General features: G+C 33.8%; 1 protein-coding gene across 2 annotated transcripts in view; it reads right to left on the bottom strand.

Moving 5' to 3' along the window:
- LOC140445406 (serine/threonine-protein phosphatase 4 regulatory subunit 1-like) overlaps nucleotides 1-18,488 on the bottom strand; it is a 462,854-nt gene extending 444,366 nt beyond the window's left edge. The window contains exons 1-2 of one of the 2 annotated variants that reach the window (XM_072537408.1): nucleotides 18,381-18,488; nucleotides 18,275-18,319 (exon numbers count right to left, since the gene is read on the bottom strand). In XM_072537408.1, the coding sequence (XP_072393509.1) occupies nucleotides 18,275-18,319; nucleotides 18,381-18,387 (52 nt within the window). In that variant the 5' untranslated portion in view covers nucleotides 18,388-18,488. The remainder of the gene's footprint in view (nucleotides 1-18,274; nucleotides 18,320-18,380) is intronic. The other variant, XM_072537410.1, reaches the window with a different exon arrangement.
- Nucleotides 18,489-23,054: the final 4,566 nt, after the last annotated feature.

Here is a 23,054-nt window from a genome sequence, read left to right as displayed (position 1 = left end):
TAAATATTCTTTGACTTTGTGTGTTGATTTTTTAAATTCGCTTGAAATAATAAGAAATACCAGATGATTCCGTATAACTTTGGTCGGGTGTATTTGTCAGTTTACGCCAACTATGAATTTCCAAGTTTTAGTAAAAAAAAATTACATATTAAAAAAATGGTTTTTACGGATGAACAAAAGCAGTATAAACATAGCTCAAAATATATATTATTATTAACAAAGAATAGACAATCATATTGAAGAATTAAATAATACTCCGTAAGTCTTAACAATATTATAAACTCAATGAAAAGAAAACTTACGTTTGTACAGATGTTGGTGGTGGACATACACAGCATCTTGTTTGATTTTATTTATTATTGTTACTTATTAATTAATAAATTAATTTTATTTTAATTAAAATAAATCAATGATACAAATTCAGATTAAAACAAGACACACGTAATTTTTTGCTCGGCTAGCTTTAATGAAAATAACTGTGGATCGCTCGTTATCTTGGCTAAAGGATCTAATAGAATGGTATGGTTGCAGCTCAAAACAACTCTTTAGAGTAGTTGCTTCGAAAGTTAGAGTGGCTATAATGATTGCCAACCCCCATAACGGAGATGGCACTTAAATAAAAAAAATATTTACTCTCCACAATTAATAACCATTTTCCACTCTATTTTAATCTTCTTTTTAGTATTTCCTGTTCTAGGTGTCTCTTGTCTGTTAATAGTCGCAGGCGAAAAGCAAATACTGATTTAACCGGCTCTCATACTGCAAACACTCACCAATCCGTCCGGCAAGCGTGGTGTTTTATTGCCAATATACCCCTCAAAACACAACATGTTGAACTTGAAACAAAATTGGTCCGTGAGGCGGTCAGCAGAATAAGGTTAGGGTGGGCAGGATTTGGAAAACTGAGTTGGATCTGGAAAAGCACTAAAATAGAACAATATTTGAAAACCAGAATGTACGATCAGTGTATCCTCCCTATATTCACTTATGGTTCAGAGACGTGGACACTCACCAAGTCTAATATGGATAAAATAGTAAAGGCACAAAGAGCGATGAAAAGATCAATGCTAGGGGTGAGACTTATAGACAAAAAAACAAACAAATGGATTAGAAGCAAAACCAAAGTAAAAGACGCAGAACATGCTGCCAAATTAAAATGGAGCTTCGCAGGACACAATGCCCGACTGAAGGATAAAAGATGGAACCACGAAATACAACAATGGAGACCATGTTTAGGAAAGAGAAGCAGAGGAAGACCTCAAATGAGATGGGCTGATAACATTAAGAAGATCGGGGGACACAACTGGAAGCAAGTGGCGCAAAATAGAAAACACTGGATTGATTTGGAGGAGGCCTATGTCTAAAGTTGGATTATTTAAGGCCAAAGAAAGGAAAGAAGAAAGAAATTGTGTAATCATCTAATCCTAGTTTTGGGCGAGCCTTTAAACAATTAAAGTTTTTTCTACCCCTGAAATATGTATCAATATTTCTAATGCCGTGCCTAATTTTTTGCTATTATTAATAGATAATCTTATCAAAATTATCAAGTGGCATATATAAATATTGATACAGTAAGAAAAAAAGAGAATGTATGATAATGTCATCGAATCAGATAAACATTATCCAAAATTGGTAATTAGATTTGCAAATAACATCACGTAAGTTAAATTAAAACAGATTACAGTCAGTGAGTTGGTGGAACTATAAATATTCTAATTTCTTTGTCGTTGATAATCATTTTTATATATTATTATAGAGTTACTTATTTTAATAGAAATTGAAAAATTTTCAAGTCCGTATTTGATGATAGAATCAAAAAAGAAAAAGTTGGATTTATCCATCAAGACTTCAGAATTCCTGTTCAACTGATAATGTTGATAAATCCAAAAGAGCTAGTCTGAAGAATTCAACACCAACAGACTGACACAGGTGGTGCGCAGGCGTGCCTCCAATATTTAATAAATCTATACAGCTATTGACCTATGCCACACCTTGGACCTTGGAGCACGCACGACCTGTAACTCTAAGAAAATATTCACCGCACTTTCAAATGCAGCAGATAATATGAGTCTAATGATTAACGAAAGCAAAACAAGCTCATAGCATCAGTGACAAACCACAGAAACAGAAATATGCGACAAAGCTTTAATACTGACATCTATAATTTTGATGTGCTTGCTTTGAAGGGCAACAGTTTTCTTAGGCGGGAAGCATGGTAACCACCACAAACATAATATCGGAAGAGATAAACGAAATAATAACGCTTGGCGCACAAGTTATTATGGACTTATCAAACACCTTAATAACCCTAATTGTCTAAAAAGAAAATGGTATACAAAATCCTAAATTTTAAATTAGATTTCTACCAACCGAGAGAGCAGGCAGGATTCCGATCAAATTATGGTACCAATGATCACATCCATACAGTAAAGACGCTCATTGAGAAATCTATAGAATACAACAAACCTCTTGTCCTCATTTTCATAGATTTTCATAAAGCGTTCGACACGATCGAAATAGACAGCCTTATAGAAGCAATGAGTGACAGCAGGATTGACAATAGGTATAGTGAACTTATTTACAATATTTACAAAAATGCCACTATGACTGTTAAGATACACGATAAAACCCGACCAATAAAAATAAAACGTGAGATAAGGCAAGGAGATACATTGTCACTGAAATTATTCATAACGGCATTAGAGTATGCCTTTAAGATGGTCAATTGGGACCACAGAGGAGTAACAATAGAAGGCGAAAAACTTAACCATCTCCGTTTCGCAGGTGACGTTGTCCTTATCACAGATGATTTAGGAGAAGCCACAGATGTGTTAAATGAATTGGATTTTGCATGTTCGAAAGTGGGCCTCAGAATGAATTTGTCCAAAACTAAGTTTATGACAAATATGGTCCCCAATAACCATTTAATTGTTCAAAACAAAGTGGTAGAGCTGGTGGAGAAATATACGTATTTGGGTCACGAAATAAGAATTAGCAGGGACAACCAAACATGCGAAATCCAAAGACGAATTACTTTAGCGCGGGCAGCCTTTGGAAAACTGCGAGACACACTTAGGGTCATCATACCAATTAGCCTCAAAAGAAAAGTATTTGACCAATGCGTATTACCGGTCATGACTTATGAGGCGGAAACTATGACTCTAACCAAGACTACGGCTTCGAAATTGAGAGCGGCACAGAGACGAATGGAACGATCTATACTGGGAGTGACGTTGCGGGACCGAATAAGAAACGAAGATCTGCGAAGAAGGACAAGTATTGCTGATATTGTGGAAAGCATAGCGGAGCTTAAATGGAATTGGTCAGGCCATGTAGCGAAAATGCATGGCTCACGATGGACGAGTAAAATTAAACATTGGAGGTCAAGAGCAGACAAACGTAGTAGAGGAAGACCACCTACACGTTGGGCTGACGACATCAGGCGTATCACGAAAAATTGGCAACAAAGAGCACAAAATCGCAAAGAATGGAGGAGTTTAAGGGAGGCCTATGTCCAGCAGTGGACGTGATAAATGAAGGCTGGATGATGATGATGATACAAAATTCTAATGCTCCTAGTCCTAATGTATGAATCTGAGACATGGGTGCTTCATAAAACAGACTATTAATATTCGAGAGATTAATACTCAGAAAAATATTAGATCTAATAATGATAATGGAACTTAGCGTGGTCGATATAATTTCGAGTTACACAGTAAATACGAGCCCCTTCCCATATTAGTTGGCCTACATATGAAATTTGCAGTCGAAGTCGATTACCATAAACAAATTATTCTCTGCATGTTTTTATAAGTTCCCATATTAATTAATATGGCATTTTTATTAATATTTGTTTAAAACATTACCCTTATGGTTTTTTTTTATTTATTTTCAACAATAAAAAAAATTCACTAAGCCCTGGCTATGCATTCACTTATGTCAACATACGTTGATTTTTTCGTAATTACGTTAAATCCAGAAGTAGACACGGAAAAATGACATCAAAACAATAATATTGTTTCCCGTTTATGTATTGTCGGGTCGAGGTAAAGTTATCGATGAGAAAATGTGTTCAATCATTATTAGATTTTTTAATTATGGAAAATCCAATTCGGAAATCGCGAATATGTTGCAATTGTCACGCTATAGTGTAAGAAGTATAGTCAGAAGATACAAAACTACAGGTTCGGTCGTCACAAAACCTAGAAATGTACGAAAAAGTAAAATAACCGAAGCAGATCGAAGGGCATTAAGACGCATTATAGTGAAAAATCGACGAGCAAATTATATAGAGTTAAGGGTTTTATGAAGTGAAGTTATTGGAAGACTTGTTTCTAGATCAACATGTCACAGAGAGGCCCACAAATTAGGATTTGGTACTTACAAAGTTTTATAGTTGAAAAAATTAGTACGAATTGTTTTTAATAAATTTCATTTTATTTTAACATTACAACAAAAGAAAAATAGACTAAGCTGGTCAAAAGAGTATAAAGATTGGACTCAGTCGCAAGGGGATTTAATATGAAGGACTATGAAGGGGACTATGAAGAAAAAAACTAATATCTAGATGAACTTTTGTTAAAAATGTTTCTTTTAAAAATTGTAATAATTAATAGGTGACAGTAGATTGTATTTTAAATTAATAAATTCTTAGAAAATATAGAACCGAATTTTTATAATCCTAATCTCCCTGATCCTCTTAATATAAAACGCCGTGGAACAACTCAGCTACGATTTTTCTACCTGATATTTTATATTTGTGGCAGAACTCAACTATGCACTCCCATACAAAATTCGAAGTTACTTAAAATGTGTAGTTGTTAAACCTCCAAACGCCAATGGAGGAGATTTAAAAAAAAAAAGTTAAATTTACTGAATTTGCGTAAAAGAGAAATAAAAAGAAAAGTTCAAGAATTTTATTTTAAAAAAGACAACACTTGACAAATTTTGGATGCAATCAATGAAGATCCATATCTCCCTAAAATAAGACAGACAAAACTATGGATTGAAGTTCAAGTGGGCAAAACAAGATAGAAAGCAACTCTTATTGATACTGAGGAAATTGATTGTTGCAGACGGAAATACATCAGAACCATTTTTAAATTACGTGCAGAAGGAATACCAATACTTTATTTAGACGAAACTTGGGTGAATGAGGGTTACACAAGCTTTTTTGGACGGATTATCTACAGGATTAAAGGTTCCTTCCAACAAAGGACGACGCCTAATAATAGTACATATTACAATGTGGGTCAGATAGCCAAGCGGACCAGACTTCACTGTGAATCGATGGCTCAGATCCTGGCCAGAAATCAAAAAGGGTTACTTAACAGTGTAAAGTCTAAATAGTCTGTTACGTAGCCTAGAATACGCTGGTGTATCGGCTATACCTATGGATGAGCAGTACGACAAGAGATAGGGGTTTGCGGCTTGGTTTCAAATTTCAATAAAAGACAATACTTTTAAGATTTCTTCACGAAACACCCCTGATAAAGAGTAAATAATTACGAATTTCGATAAATTATGGTTACCAAATATTAATTGGCTAAAACTTATCGTGAATGCGTCTGTTGTTACAGTTGACTCACTGTAAAAGACTGCATATTACCCATTAAAATGTACGGAGAGTTATCAAAATGTTGTGAACCGATATTTTTTGATTTTCTTATTAGTAAACGGCAAACTCCACAAACGGTACAAGCATTGTTAGAAAGCTTAGTTTTACATGGATCAATGAAAATAGGCAAAAGGCGATTGAACATGTGTTAAAAGAAGAAGAAAACATGTGGAATTTGGCAAAATCTTAGATGTTGATAATAATGTCACCGGTAATAATATCAGTAAATACAGACTCATCAAGTGAAGTTAGTGATTCAGAGACTTTCACGTTTCCTGCTCGTACTGAGTACACAGAATACAGTGAATTGTGAAAGTACAGCTATACTCATTGGTTAGTTATGTGTTCAACTTGTATTATGTTTGAATTCTTTTAATGTAAAATTTACGATTTTCGTAAAATTACAAGTGTAAAATATGTTGTATACCTATCTATAAAATATTTGTAAACTAGTCAAACATTTTTTTACTAATATTTAAGATTAAACCCCAAATAAATTTGTATTTGTACAATTAAAATCCAGTTTTTTCATTTTAATAAGTAATTTTAACAAAAAAAGTTTGTAATTTTAAGAACTCTTTAACCCATTTTACTATTTTCATTGGAAATAAGCCACAATTTTACTTTAAAATAAGTTTATTTTGACGTTTCCAGTTCCACTTCGGAAATCGTTCACAAAATACCACATTTTACAGTAAAAATCTTATAAGTTATATTCTTCAACCGGCAATTTTCAAAGTTTTTTTTCTTAGTAGCAAACAAATATTTTTTTGAGTAAAAAATGTAAAATGAATGTGTGATGAATGAAGTCAATTCAATTTAATAAAAAAAATAATAATTCATAAGAACACCCCAGATTAGAGCCTTAAAAGGGATTAAAATATGAATCGGCTATTGTTAATAAAGATCAGCTATTGTTATATTTCCTCAGTACCGGTGCACACAGGTCTTCTTCTTCTTCTAATGGCGCTACAACCCTTTGTGGGTCTTGACCTGCTTAACAACGTTCTTCCAGTCTGCCCTGTCGGATACTTTCCGTCGCCACGGGGACTTCCTCTTGTCCTATTTCCTTAGGGTTTCCATCTCAGTTGAGTCTTTGCGACTTTATGCATTAATTCAACCAGCTCATAGTTCATTTTTCTTCCCCACGAACCATCGCTACAATCTTCTTCTTTAAGTTCCATCTTCTATCGAAGTTTGGAAATCATCATCGCTACAATGGGTTGGTTCAAATAACTTTCCTAATATTTTGCGCTAAAATATTCTCAATTGATTTTCTCAATTGATCAGTGGTTGAAAGGGTCCACGTCCACGTTTCACATCCATATGTGACCACTGGTCTGGTTACTGTTTTGTAGATTTTAAGCTTAGGCTCGCGATTCAGTAACTTACCTTTCATTAAGTCTTTGTATGCATAAAAGCTCTTATTACTGCTAAGAATCCGGGCTTGTATTTCTTGATTGACGTTGTTGCTGTCATTTAGTATTGAGCCTAGATAGGGAAAGGTGGAGGCATATTCGTAGGTATGGTTGTCTACCTTCAGATTCTTATGTCGATTCGACCTTGTGCACTCCATATGTTTTGTTTTCCTTTCATTTATATTTAGACCAAATGCAGCGGCGTCCCTTTTCAAATCAATAGCTTTTTCACTTAATACCCTTCTATTGCGGCTTATTATGGTAACATCATCAGCATCTGTGCATATTTGAGTGGATCTTGTATTAATACAGCCGTTTATATCTAGTTTTCTGATAATAGCTTCCAAAGTTAGATTAAAAAGTGTTGTTGAGAATTCATCACCTTGCCTAACTCCATTTTCAGTATCAAATGCCTCTGTCATGTATCCATCTATTCTGACCATGGCTTTTGAATCCTCCAAAGTCATTTGAATAAGTTTAACTTTTTCGGTATTCCTAACATGGATAGTTGTTTTAACATTTTTTATCTATCTAATCCATCAAACGCCTGTTTAAAATCAATATATAAGTTATAAATTGGTATGTTATATTCAGCACATTTTTCATGTATACCTCTTAACATATGTATTACCATTCTGTAACAGTTCTGCAGTTATTCCATATGTGCCAGGCCCTTTGTTATTTTTCAGATGTTTTATGTCGTATATAGTTTCTTTCATGTTCTGCTGTGTGATGAATTATTTCTTCTTCTTCTTGGTTTTGTTCTTTTCCGGGTTTAAGAGCACTTGAAAATGCTCCTTCCATCTTTTCATTAGTTCCTCTGTCTCGCTGATAATTGTCTCGTTTTTATTCTTGAGTGTATCACTTGGTTTCCTTGTAAAATTCCCTAGTCTCTTCTGTTTAGTCTGTAATTTGTTGTATTTTTCTATTTAGCGTTTCTCTCTTTCTATATATATATTCTCATATTCTCCTATACCTATACATATTCTTCTTGCATCCCTGCTTAGTTCTTCATATGCGCTTCTATTCAATCGGGAATTCTTTTGTAGACATTTCTGCCCATCTGTATTTTTGCTATTTATTACTTGTTAGCAATATTGGTCAAACCATTCCTCGTTTGTTTTGCTTGAGGTTTCGCCTAATGTTTCCCTTGCTGTATTGGTAATTGTCGTTTTGATGATATTCCATTCGTCTTCGATGCTATTTTCTTCTCCTATTCCATTTAATATTAACTTTATTTTCGGCTGGTACTAATTCTTCTTCTTATAATTTTTACACAATGTGTTCCACTTTCTTTGTTTGGCTCCTTTCTCTTTTCTTACCATCGATACTTTTTCATCTTCGATATGACCAAGAAATGATCCGAATCGCAATTTGCGCCTCTATAAGATATAAGATCTGCTACTGAGGTCCTTTATGAATATTTTTGTGGGAGAAGCAAGTACTAAATACTCTTTTTATTTATTTTTTGTTTATTTTCCATTGCCAACTGTGCCACTCGTATATCGTTGTTGCCGATAATATCATGTAAACTATGCTTACCAAACGATTCTCTATGTATCGACTCTTTTCCCAACTTAAAGTTCATATCACTCTGGACTGTAACTGTATCTGCCCTTTGCACGTTTTCACGTTCTACTTGTAGTTGGTCGTAGAATTGATCGGTTACTAGTTCATTTACTGTTTCTGTTGGAGCATGGATAATTGTAATATTATGAATTTTACCCCTGAGGCGTATTTTACATGTTCTTTCATTAACTGGAGTGAAAATTAATATTCATCTGCGGCATTTATGGTTTACCATAAAATCCACTCCAAAGTATCCTCGCCTTTCTACTCCACAGTAGTATAAACTGTAGTCTTTTTTATTCATCCATGCCATTTAAATCTGGTTTCTTGGAGAGGAATTTCTTCATTTTGCCTGTCTGCAGCATGATTTGAACATTCCAGGTCCCCAATCGCAATTCCATCATTAAGTCCTTATTCCGTTGGTTTGGTCGTTCTCCGTTAGTCCGTCCGGTTTGTTGTGACGTTGTTCATAGCATTCGTGATAGCTGAGTTTAAGCAGAGCAGGTTATCGGCCTATTGCACCCGAGTCCAGTGCCTGGGCTGCTGACTATAGCTTCTGAACCAGCCTCGGTTTACTCTGGTTATCGTAGCTAGGCATTTCCTCCAGGCCGATGGTGTTATGTTGTGTGTTAGGTTAGGGTAATACGGCCCATGTTCAGTCAGGGGTTGGGGAATAGGAATAAGGGTTAAGGGCAATAGGAGCGCTGCTCCATTCAGTCGCCTTTTAGGATAAGCAGGAGAAACTGTGGAGAAATAATTTAATAAAAAAATGAATACGAACGAATAATTCATACGAACCATTTAGAGTCTTAAAAGGGATTAAAATATGAATAGGCTATTAACTATTATTTCTAAATTTAAAAACGGGTTATGTCGTGGTAACGACCGAATAACCCTTTTTTGGATAGGCATAGTCAGCAAATCTCTAAACGACATGTCTAACATTATTAGAGCTCGGGCAGGTGTCACAAAAGAAACAATAGAATCATATTTCAATAATTTAAGAACAACTCTCTCAAATTGCCCTCCATCGCACGTTTTCAATTACGATAAAACCAACGTTAGTGATGATCCGGGGAAAAGAAGATTGCTATATAGAAGAGGGGTCAAATACCCAGAGCAAATGACTAATCATAGTAAAGCAGCCACATCAATAATGATGTGCGGTGCTGCTGATGGCACACTACTCCTTCCTTATATAATATATCGTAGCGAACAAATGTGGGATGCAGGAACATTAAGGGGTCGACAGGGCTCTCCTTGTTGTAGTAGTGGATGTTGTGAAAGAGGAGCTAGGTATAACCGAACAAAAAATGGGTGGATGGAGGTAACTTGTTTTACAGACCGGCTTGAGACCATATTATTACCCCACTTAAGACGGCTGGAAGGTAAAAAAGTTGATGATCGGCGACAACTTGGCGTCTCACTTTTCAGATCATGTTTTACAACTGTGTGAATTGCACAACATTGAATTTGCGTGCCTTCCCAGTAATTCAACACACATATGCAAGCCTTTGGATGCATCCTTTCTTAAACCCATGAAAGTGTCTTGGTGAAAAGTTTTGACGGAATTTAAATTGTGACACACAAAGATTAATGGTGCACCTAAAGATCAATTTCCATCGTTATTAAAAAAAGCTTGGAATTAATGGATAAGACAATTGGAAAAACTAAGTACAAGCGTGGAGATTGTGAAGAAACTGCAATTAATAGAGTTTTGAAGAATGGGTTCGAGGCTTGTTGTATGGTTCTTTTCAATCCAAATAATGTCTTAAGTAAAATTACAATAGTCAACCATGATTTTGATTATGTAGAACCTCTGCTTAAGGACAGCCTCACATACTATCTGAAGAATAAGAAATCTGAGACATAAGTTACTAAACGCCGAAGTAAAAAGAAACTTCCTATCTAACTCGGTAAAAGTTTAAGTCAACATAACGAAAGCGAAAATGAAGATTCTGTGGAAAACCAGTCATATGAAGATGAGATGAATACAAAACCATCGCTTGCTTATTGAATGTTGGAACTTATGTGCTTGTAAAAATTATGTCAGGTAAACGAAAATGTAAAAATTACGTATATGCCAGGATACAAGAGAAATTACCTTTTGACAAATATGAACTCATTGGACTTAAATCACTGGATGAAACGCATAAATATTTTAAAGTTGTGGAGACAGACATTTTTAATGCTCCTTTCGCTGATATCTTAGCAATTCAATCAATAGCAATTGGTTTCAGGAAGGAAAGGAACACAACTCTTGGCATTCTTGAACTAGTGTCCTGCATCTTGGAATCCTTTCATAGAATGCAAATCAACACTGTTGTGTTTTGTGACTTGAGTAAAGCATTTGATTGTATGGGTCATGGGATACTCCTGAAAAAACTACATAGGTGTGACTTTTGTCCACAGAGTGTCAAGTTGATCCAATCATACTTCGAGAACAGGGTACAATCTGTGAGGGTGTCTGAGGTGCTGTCAGGGGAAAGTGTTGTTAATATTGGTGTTTCTCAGGGCTCCGTCATATAGGCCCTACGGAACCATACTATTTCTAATACAGTATACTCCCTCTATAACGAACACGGTTATTACGAAGTTTCGCTTATAAAGAGGTACATTAGATGTCCCGTGAAATTTCTATTGAACTATAACCCTCTATAGCGAGGCAAATTTGGTTATAACGAGAGAAAATAAGATCGAAAAACGTGTTTTTTTTTACGTTTTTGTCCCAGCCGTGGTTATAAATAAATACCCTTTTTAACTGCACCGCAATAAACTTAACTGCCACCCGCAATAAACTTCTTTACAACAAACACAACTGTTTTATATCTTTAGAAAATATGATAGATACAATGATACTGGATAATTTAAAGCAGTCAAAAATGACAGACTTCTTCCAATTGCAGAAGTAATAGTTTATTATTATCCTTTAAAATACGCTTTATACATTATGCAGTTGGAAAAAAATGTAGGTACAGATTTTTTGTTTTAACGTATATTGACAATAAAAATAAACAACTCTTTTTTGTTTTAACGTATTTCATTGACAATAAAAGTTAACAACTTTTTTTCAAAAACGCCATTCAAACATTTTTTAATAGCATCTTTTATTAATGGCTTCGCTATAGGAAGTTAATGTTTTAGAAAACTACATAATATTCATATATTTTCAGAGTATTATTGTTGTCTGATATAACGAGATCGGCTTATAACGAGGTAATTAGTCTGCCATTTCAGTTCTCGTTATAGAGGGAGTCTACTGTATATAAAAATAACCTTACAAGCATTGAATCAAACAATTGATACACACTCTTTGCTGATGACACCACAGTCTCCTTCTCAGCTGACACACTTAAGGACTCCCTTAACGGTTCCAGGTCTGCACTGTCGGATCCTAAATAGCGGTTCTGTGTTAACAGGCTCCTGCTTAATGAAGCAAAGACCAACAGGACTGTTTTTGCTCTTAGGGACACTCAGGCTGAAAACGCAATAGTGACAAGTGTGAAGTTCCTTAGAGTACATCTAGAGCCCAAGCTTCAATGGGGTCAACATATTAACTATCTGAGCAAAAATCTATCAAAGAACATATATGTGCTCAGAAATCTAGCATCGGGGGTTTCACACAAGGTCTTATGAACAGCTTATTATGCCATTTTTCACTCTCATCTAACATAAGCAATCTTGGTCTGGGGGCATTCGGCGGGAATGCTGAGAGTCTTTGGTTTACAATGTAAGGCTATAAGAGTTTGTGCAGGCTTTGGGTTTAGGGACGATTGCAGATTGGTCTATGAAAGAGAAGCGGGGGGTACTTTGAGACCCATGAAGAGGTGTACGATGATAACACTAGACACAGATGTGATCTTGTTCCAGCCTACTTGAGGCTAAGAGGTGCCAAAGTGGATCAGTGTATTGGGCAATTAAATTTTGTAACAAATTCCCCAAATTATTTATCCCAAAATTCAGTTTAAAAATAAAATTTTAAAGAAAGTTTAATAAAAAATGTATTTTATAGTAGTGAGGAATATCTTAAATTTAAATTTTAAAGTATTTTAACTCAATCTGATATGTGTTTTTACGTAACTAGAATTTAAGATTTTTTAATAGAACTATTGTTCTGCTTTTATTTTGACGTGTGTTAGGCTACTGGCAAAATTACATCAATGAATGAATTTGAATTCTGAAGACTCGATCAGTTGAAATAAATGAAACAGCAACTAAATGCATATTTCCTGGCAGAGTTGATGTTAAACAGAAATAACTTTTATTTTGTTTGCCTTTTACAATATATTATTTGGACATTTTTACTATTTTATATTGTTTTACTAATTTGCTAAAATGTTTTTTATCTCAATAAAGTATTAGCTATTTCTAGAATCATTTATTATGTACTAATTACTATGTCTGTAGCAGCTATCAAAGTCACCCTCCAAATTAAAATATCTAAAAATTGGCTTGATCGATTTAAAAATGGGTTGACAATGATACTACTACAGCTTTTATGCATAGTTTAAGCTATTTCAAAATGGGGTATCAAAGTGACCCCACATCAATGAGTGACTTTGATATACCTATCCTTTTGTATTTTTTTTTTGAGAAAATCCTCAATTTAAAAACAAATATATACTATAAATTTAAATTAAATATACATAAGATGTGACTTTTCCACATTCTTGGGATGACCCATTCAAAAGTTATGCTAGAAAATACAGAAAAATCAACAAAGTTATCCTGTTCTACCATACACATAAAACTTCACAATATTAAAAATTTTTGACATATAGTCCATACACTCAGGTTGGGAATGTTTTGACACAGTAATTGTCAAAAACATAAAACACAAAAGTTCCTAGCAATCATCATGAATGTCTGAAATAAACTTACTGTTGCAGTCTTCTCTAATTGAAAAAGAAGAATAATCAAAACTAATTGAGGTGTATATCCATTAATTTTAATTTAAACTTTCCATTTGGAAACAGTAATTAATCTATAAACAAATTAAATTCCAAAAATAAACATTTAAAACTTCAATTAATGCAGTTTTATTTTGTTCATAAACTGCATGTGCATGTTTTTTTACTTTTAAATTAAAATTAATATTGGCTTACTTCCTGTCACTTTCTATTGATGAGAAAATTTAACCAATGCAGCAAGAAATGAACTACTAAACTTACTAGACAATTGAATCTGAGTTTAGTGAACAAACTGTTAGAAAACATTAACAGTGTCAGAAAAAAAAGAGACAAATCATCATCATCCCTTCTTACTTTTATCCCTATGTGGGGTAGGCTACCCCAATTATATTTCTCCATAAGTTTTTATCTTTTGTCATGCCAATATCAATCCCCTTTACCAGCATCTGCCCCAGATCTTCCTCTCCAACTCTTTTCAGGATCTTGCAAATCAGCAATTCTTCATATTGAGTCATTAGTCATAGTCATACTTTATTCATCCTTTGACATTGATAATAAATGTATAGGATACGTCACTACAGAATTCAGTATAAAAAACAACACAGCGTAAAAAAATTGACAAAACATAAAATATATAAAATAACATTTTTACAAGTAAAATATGAAGCTACTGCAGTTTGTCCTCAAGATATTCATTTATAGAATAATATGCTTTTCTTAAGAGTAAATCTTTAACATTTTTTTTTTAATTTAGAGGAAAGTGTTATTTCTTTCACAGTTTTTGGCAAATGATTGTATAAGGTCAGTCCCATATATCTGAAGCAATTTTGAAATTTGGATGTTCTGTGTTTAGGAACTCGTAAAGATTCAGCACTTCTTGTATTGTAATAGTGATTGTCTGAATTTACTGAAAATGTATTGATTTCCTATTTTACATAAAGTAAACATTTATAGATATATAGGTAGTAGAAAGTTAAAATTTGATGTTTAATAAAAATTGGTTTACAATATTAATCCAAATTAAAAATTTTACGGATAATTTTTTTTGGGTAATGAACACTTTGTTACTATCTACTGAGTTCCCCCACAAAATTACATTATATCACATGTGGCTGTGAGAGTCACGCAGAGAAGAATGGAGCGGTCCATGTTGGGAATAACTCTGCGAGACAGAATGACCAACAAAGACGTCAGGAGAAGAACCGGAGTGACTGACATCATTGAGAAGATAGCCAGACTAAAATGGAGATGGGCAGGACACATAGCCAGAATGACAGATGGGCGATGGACAAAGAGGTTATTGGAATGGAGGCCAAGGGAAGACAAGAGAAGCGTCGGTCGACCACCTACAAGATGGACTGACAATTTAAGAAGACTCAATAAAAACTGGATGAGAGCGGCGCAAGATAGACGGGGTTGGAAATATGAGGAAGAGGCCTATGTTCAGCAGTGGACTCTTGAGGCTGGATGATGGATGGACATGTGGCTGTAAGCAAGGCTATAATAAACGTTCATTAATGCTGAGATGGGTAGTGTGTTTTTAATTCTAGATATAGCATACTTAAAAAACTTTATTCAATTTCATGTTCACTGAATTCACTTGCTCTGACCATTTGAGATTACAATCAATGAATGCACCCAAAAACTTTGTAGAGTGAGTGGAGGTGGTTAAGATATAGTCATAGGTAGATGAGTTGTATGAATGAAAATAAATAATTTCCGTCTTGTCAATGTTTAATATTAGTCTGTTGGTATTACACCAGCGTATAATGCAGTCAACAACTTCATTGTCATTTTTAATTACTCGAGTGTATGTGCAGACTATTAACGAGGTATTATCAACAAACATTGATATTATAAGTGCCCTTATGTGATCTGGTAGGTCGTTAATAAAAATTAGTAATAATAATGGTCCCAGCACGGAACCCTGTGGTACTCCTTTATTTGTCGTGTATGGTTCTGAGCTTGATTCCCTCATTTTAACAACACTCTTCCTGTCACTTAAGAAATTTATTACCCATTCTAGAAATATCCCTCTAAAACCAATGTTATATAATTTATTGCGAATAAATGTTATGTCTAAGCAGTCAAAAGCTCACGATAGATCAAAAATAGTTCTGCCACGTGGTTTCTATTATCTAATTCATCATAAATACGCTCAAACAAGCTGCATGCAGCCGTGAGCGTTGACTTTTTTGGATCTAAACCATGTTGGTTTGAAGGAAATAAATTGTATTCTTCTATAAAACTTAACATTCTGTTGTGTACAACCTTCTCTATTACTTTGGAAATTATGCTGACAGATACTGGTCTATAATTTGAAATATCATCAGGGTCATTCTTTTGAAGATTGGAATAACTTTTGCCATTTTAAATATGGATGGAAATTGGTTGATTGTTATTGAGAGATTAACTAAATGGGTTAAAGGAATCGATATATGATCACTTATCAGTTTTATGATTTTTACAGATATACTATCAATACCAGTACTAGGCTTGTTTTTAGTTGATAGATTGTATTTTTTATTTCAATTGGAGTTACGGGTAAAAAGAAAAATGTTTTGTTAGCATTAACATCTGGACATTGTATTCTCTTATTTTGACAGTAATTGGTGCCACCCGTAGACTTCCCCAAATATACTCATTCTTAATTTTATCTTTTTTTGTCACTCCACTCATTCATCTAAGTGTTCTCATTTCCACCATATGCATTCTTTGTTCCGCTTTCTTTTTAACCAACCAACATTCAGTTCCATATATCATAGCTGGTCTTATGGCAGCATTATTGAATTTTCCTTTCAGTATCCTAATTCTATTGCATGCATCTATATCTATTTCTCCCTTACTCTGTAACAATAATCCTACATACCTACAACTATTACTTTTCACAATCATTTCACCATTTAAAGTTATCATGTTACTTGTAGTAACTGCATCTTTAAATGAATATTCCAAATACTCCTGCTAAGTTTTAAACATTTTTCCTCAAGACCTTATCTTCACTATTCAAGTTTTTGTTCTAAATCTCATTCACTATCACTACATCATCAGCATACATTAAGCACCAGAGAATGTTCTGGTGCAACTGCTTTAGTTTCTTTATTTCTTGCAGTGTTTCAACAACTTCCTTATTTATTATTTTGGTGAACATTGCTATTACTGTCTCCATTAGCTCTAATAAAACAATTGCTGCTAAAGTATTTTTTCCATTGCTTTTTGATATTCTTTTAGTAAACTCGTATTTCATTATTTTCATCTTGGATACATCTAACCTTATTAAAATATTTTGCTTTCTTTGCTCTATGTTTGGTTATTTTATCTATCTTTGCTTCATCCTCCTTGGTATCAAGCTGGTTGTATAGATTTGCATCCACTTCTGCTTCAGCTTTTGCTACTATAGTTGGTTCGCTATTCCCAGTCCGAACTGTCTAGTGAATTATTTTTTTGCGAAGTTAGTTACTTTTTGACAGACTAGAAGTGGCTGAAAATTACTATACAACCAAACACAGGTACTCATAGCCAATATTAATAGTAAACAAACTAGATAGTAAATAAAATAGAACTTTATGAATTACAGACAATCAATGTTTATTTATTTGCACCATAGAATAAATAGTTATGTTAAATTATAATAACTGAAATATATTTTTTAAATATATACTACCCAAAATTTTATGGGTTTAGTATACACTTCAACTATTTCTAATAATTCTTCTTTTTTTCAATGAAAGAAGTCTGTAATAAAAGTTTATTTAAGCTGTTAATGCTGTGAGCTAGGAACTTTTGTGTTGTAGGTTTCCAGCTGTGAATCTGTTAAAATATGCCCGAGTTTAGCAAATGGACCTTACTACTTTTGCCCCCTCTTCAGCGACCTTCTAATTTTAGATATCTTTGTCGGAAGATAATAGAGGCACAAATGTCATTAGATAGATTGATATAGAGGCTTCAACTCGTATATTATTTAATTGTTATTAAATGTGTCACTAATAACAATTGAAAGTTTTATATTTTAGATTAAATTATTAGTATAGTGGGGCTAAAATGTGTGTTAAACTAAAAAAATGTAATACTTAACTATAAAAGTTATTTATGCACAATATTAACTAAAACCCTAGATTTGCAATAGTTGCATATGGACTCTGAGTTTCTGATTATTTCTAACAGTGTCTATATAGGTATGATACATAAACACAGGTCTAATACATTTATAATTTGAATGTTTTAGCATTTTTGAGAAAATAGGAAGCTCCTGGGAGTATTTTACTTGTGAAATAACAATTATTATCAGTAATTTTTGGTTTACAGCCGGCTGGGCATGTTTAGAAATGTTTGAATCCGGTTCTGTATTGTGTGTGCATGAAAATGTAAGTATCCATCAGCTTTTGGCTGGATTACCCATTATCAAAATATTTTATAAATCCCTCGACGGATTCTAGATTTGAAAACAATTCGAAAGACCTTGAAAACATTTATAAAAAGATATTTGGTCTGTCTGCAATGCTAGCAAAATAGACATAAACAATGTGGAGAAATGTCAAACGTTTCCTTGACATTTTTCTCTTCCCTTTCAGTAAGAAACTAATAAACACAAAATTGTACATGCAATTATTAGATTAATGATTACATACAAGATATACACTGTACATGTTAATGTTTAACTCAGATATGCGTTGTTATTGCATCTTAACAACTTCCGATATGAATACATTTAAATCACTAATTTAACACTACAACATAAGTTAATAAAAAGGTTTCCATACCTTCGTCAGAATCATCAATGAAATCATTATGTATTGATGAAACATCTAAAACAACAATTTAAGTGTCACTCTTTAAAATTAATTAAAAATCCAACAGTTTACTCACCCGCCATCTTGTACTAGGATCAAAACATAGCATTAGGCTGAATGTGCACGTGACTTGAAAACTTATGAGAATGAGTGACTAACTTCACACTATATTTTGCTCCGTTCGAGTACAGCTCCCGTGGTATAATTTGTTTTAATATGATCTCATAATACCTGGAATTATTTATTTTATTTTAAAAATTATAATCTCAATATTAGTGATTTTTTTTAATGTGAATAAGATAACAACCAATAAAGTATGAATAATTTAATCTAATAAAGAATAAAATTATTTTTTGTTAATTATAAAAATTGTCATTCCTTCCAAATAGAATCCAAAATAAAACTGATCAATGATTAATACCGGTAAACATTTTTATTGTTGATATTCGTTTCTAAATAAAACAATGTTACCTTATTATGTAGAAGAAAATGATTATGGAAAGTTAACATATTTCGAGGGAAACGATAAAGAGATACAACTGTAAACCAAGAATAAATAATTGTCATCTGAAAATTGCTACAAAAGGATTCATAAATGATTTCGGAAACAAAATGGATTTAATGATATTGCAAATAATGTTTTATTGATCAAAAAATACTATGTGGAAAATCTACTACTGTCAACCTAGTCGCATTCGATTCGGCCATATATGATGCTGTTTTGTTGATCAGATAGTCATACTTAGTCATCATATTAGTATGTACAATAATATCAATAGCTAAATGGAAGACATTAAATTCAAACCAGCAATGATACCTTCTTAGCTACATTTGCCGATGACACGGAAATCTTGGCAGTGGATGTCGACCCTAATGTAACATCACAAAAAGTACAAAATCATTTAGATCAATTACAAAACTGGCTTAAGCGATGGAAGATTAGTGTTAATGCTAGCAAATCAGTACAAATTACTTTTCAAACAAAAAAATATTAAAATTACTTTTCATATTAATAATACTCCCATTCCTATAAAACCAGTTGTCAAATACTTGAGATTGCACCTGGATGAAAAATTTACATGGACAACGCACATTAAAACTAAACGGAAATAACTAGATCTTAAACTAAAAATATGAACTGGCTATTTAACAAAAGGTCTCAAAAGAAAAAAGACAGTTAAGATTTGATCTCACGTATAGTTCGTCTATAGGCTACAAAAGGATTGCGAGGTCATAAAGCACATCAAAACAAGAAAGCTGGAATATTTAGGCCACATTACCAGAGGTGCGAAATATAAGATATTAAGGCTCATAATTCAAGGTAAAATCAAGGGTAAAAGATCCATAGGAAGACGAAGAATTTCCTGGCTGAGAAACCTAAGAGAGTGGTATAGTTGCAGCTCAGTAGATCTTTTTAGAGCAGCCGCCAATAAGGTACGGATAGCTGTGATGATAGCCAACCTCCGATAGGAGAAGGAACTACAAGAAGAAGATAGTGCGTCTGTATATCCGCTTATACGTATTTCACCCTAAAAGAGATCATCAGAACAACTATTCACAGACGCTCTGAACGTGAAAATAAATCTTTCCTGTCTTAAGAAGTAACTCTAACATGGCTTCGTATGGATGCAAATAGCGACATCTGATAATAAATCCGTAAGCTAATTTTTCTAAATCAAATTCAGATTTATGCTTTAATCTGTGCCCTCTAAGAATTGCAAAGCAAAACAGATGTTGATAAAGATGTTATTAGAGACATGGGGAATCTAAAATTGCATTCCACAACATATCTCCTCAACTAAGTAAAAATCCTTAGCGAATTGGTTTCTAGTACTCATAAAGAGTATACCGGAATAAAAGGAAAAATACAATTAAGATTTGATTTCACGTATAGTGTGACTGTATATCGGCTTATACGTATTTCACCCTAAAAGGGATCATCAGAACAGCTATTCAAAAGGTCTCAGTTATCTCTTGAAAATAAACTGCTTCTGTACAAAGATATACTTATACCAGTTTGGGCATATGAAATAGAACTATGGGGCTGTAGTAAACCTTCGAATACGAACATACTTCAAACATTCCAATCCAAAATACTCCGTATGTTACGCTCCATGGTATATATCTAACCAAACACTTCACAATGATCTGGACATCCCATTACTTAAGGACATACCTAATAAAGAATCACTCAATAAAATATAAAATCGCACCACTAATCACAACAACCGATGTGTACAGTGAGCCGACAGACATAAAAGTACAATGCCATTTTCTTCGGCGTACAGAAGAGCGTCAAGATATTTATGACTGGAATGTTCATCCACAATTAACAAAACCTTCTCCGTGGAAGATGCCTTGGCATATTTTTGGAAATGCTGCAACCATTGTAAAAACACTGGGCTCGTCATCCAACCAGTCTCCTGGGGAATACATAAGTTTTTCATATTTTTTCGTGGAAATATTAGAGTGGCTGGAATATAGCTCCTGTTGGTACACTTACAACAAACAACTGTCACGTGGGAACCTCGTTCGGCGCTGGTAATTGTACCTACTTGTTTGCGATCGGCTGTAGCAAACACTTTCTGCGGACGTTGTAAGGTAGATAATACAGATTCATCTGAATTATATATCTTCATGGGATCAATATTTTCCTTTATCAAAGTGTCCTCTAACACTTTAAAAAACTTAGCTTCTTGAGGTTTATTAAAAGCCTGCGCTATTGCTGCAGATGTGGCTTCGGGTTTACGCATTGTTATATCTGGATTTCTTCTGCGAAATTCTTTTAACTAATTTTTTTCAGCGGGCTTTTTCTGGTTATTAAAATGATGTTCAAACCCATTTTTAACTGCTAAATTATAAGCTAACTCTAATACGTCGCGTCTCGTTGGTCCAAAGAACCTTGACTCTAGCATTTTTAAATGTTCAGCCAACTGTCTTTCCATTTCTATGTGACAAGTAGGTTTAAACCTGCCTAGTCGTTTCTCGCCTTAAACTTAATTTAAAGAAATACAATTATTGACAAAACAATAACTTCTTTACTAAATTTGAAATAGGAAAACAATAATCCTCATAATTTATCATAAATATTTAATTTTACCGGTTTATCGCACTAAAAACATACAGCAGATTTTAATATTTCGCGCCAAAAACTTTTCTCAAAAGCTAATGGCTAAAATGAACGTAATCAAAGAAAACCACTGGATAAACCATTACAAATACCACTGGTAAAAGTAAGAAGCATTCCAAAGTAATAACATATTTAGACGACAAAAGCGAAATCGAAGAAGTCAATAAAATTACCATTACAACACTTGAATTTATGAAAAATAGAAAAGCTGCAAGAATAGATGGAATAAAAATAGAATGATTTAAATATGCTGGCACTTTCTGTTTAATATGTACTGGTAGAGACAGAAAATTCTAGACCCATGGAAAATGTCTTTAATAAAAAAGAGCACCAAATCGTCAGCATATGCCATAATCTGCGTTGACTTATTAAAGATTATTCCCCTGTTTTGTAACTCGGCATCTCTTATAGTCTATTCTAATGCTATATTAAAGAGAAACCGTGTCAGGGCATCTCCCTGCCGTACCCTCGCATATGTTTCAAAGGCTTGTGACAGATCGCTTTGTATTTGCACTCTGCAGATCACTTTACTCATAGTTGTTTTTACAAGTCTTATTAAGTTATGGGGAATGTTCATTCATGGCTTCATATAATTTACATCTTAGGATGCTATCGTACACTGACTTAAAGTCCACAAAGAGATGAGACGTATCAATGTTAAATTCATTGTTTTTTTTTTCTTCTAAAATTTGACGTAGTACAAAAATCCGGTCAATTGTTGACCTACCTGGCCTAAAACGGCTTTGCTATTCATCAAGGAGTTGTACCTCTACATATGTACTTAAAAGGCTATACAGGGTGTTGGAGAATATTTTGTATATTGTGTTCAGAAGAGTTATACCCTTATAATTTTTACATTCTAACAAATCTCCTTTTTTTGCAGTTAACCTATGATTCCAGTGTACTATTCCTCTGATATTTGTTCTTCTTTACAGATTTTGTCTATTATGCTGTGAATTTAGCATATCGTGCAGTTACCTCCATGTTTGATGAGCTCTACAGAGATACGGACTACTCCTGGCGACTTGTTATTTTTGAGGCGTGTGATTGCCTCTCTTACTACCAATATTGAAGAAGGTTCTACGTAGGTGTCATTTTTTGGTCTTTGGAGTAACGCATCATTTTCAACTTCAGTACCAAGTAGCTCTTTGAAGTGCTCAACCCATCTGCTTTGTACTGCGTCAGTGGTACTAACTACATATATGTCGATTTTTGTCCCTACACATCGTCAGCCGTGGTTTGAATTCTTTTCTTGTCTTATTTAGGATGTTATATAACTTTCTAGTTTCATTTTTTCCCTTCAATAATTGAAACTCTTGCATAATCTGGTTTTCCAATGTCCGCTTCTTTCTATCTCGATGTACGCGTTTCTCCTCCTTCCTGAGTTCTTTATACGTTTGCTCCTTATCCCGTGTTCTTCTTTATTGCATAAGTTTATACGCATAGGTATTTTTTTTATTTTACTGGTATATTCACATTCATCAAGGAACCAACCATTGCGTGGAGTGGGTTCTTCTGGTACTAGGACCTCATCTGCCGCTTCCTTAATTCTTCTTCTACATATCCCACTGCTCCCTAGCTGTTAAATTCTTATCTATTGTGTTTTCATTTTCAAGGTAA

The sequence above is a fragment of the Diabrotica undecimpunctata genome, chromosome 7 (genome assembly GCF_040954645.1).
Source record: "Diabrotica undecimpunctata isolate CICGRU chromosome 7, icDiaUnde3, whole genome shotgun sequence".
Taxonomy (NCBI): domain Eukaryota; kingdom Metazoa; phylum Arthropoda; class Insecta; order Coleoptera; family Chrysomelidae; genus Diabrotica; species Diabrotica undecimpunctata.
The sequence above is the reverse complement of the archived record's forward strand: the minus strand, read 5'-3'. Positions and strand labels throughout refer to the sequence as shown.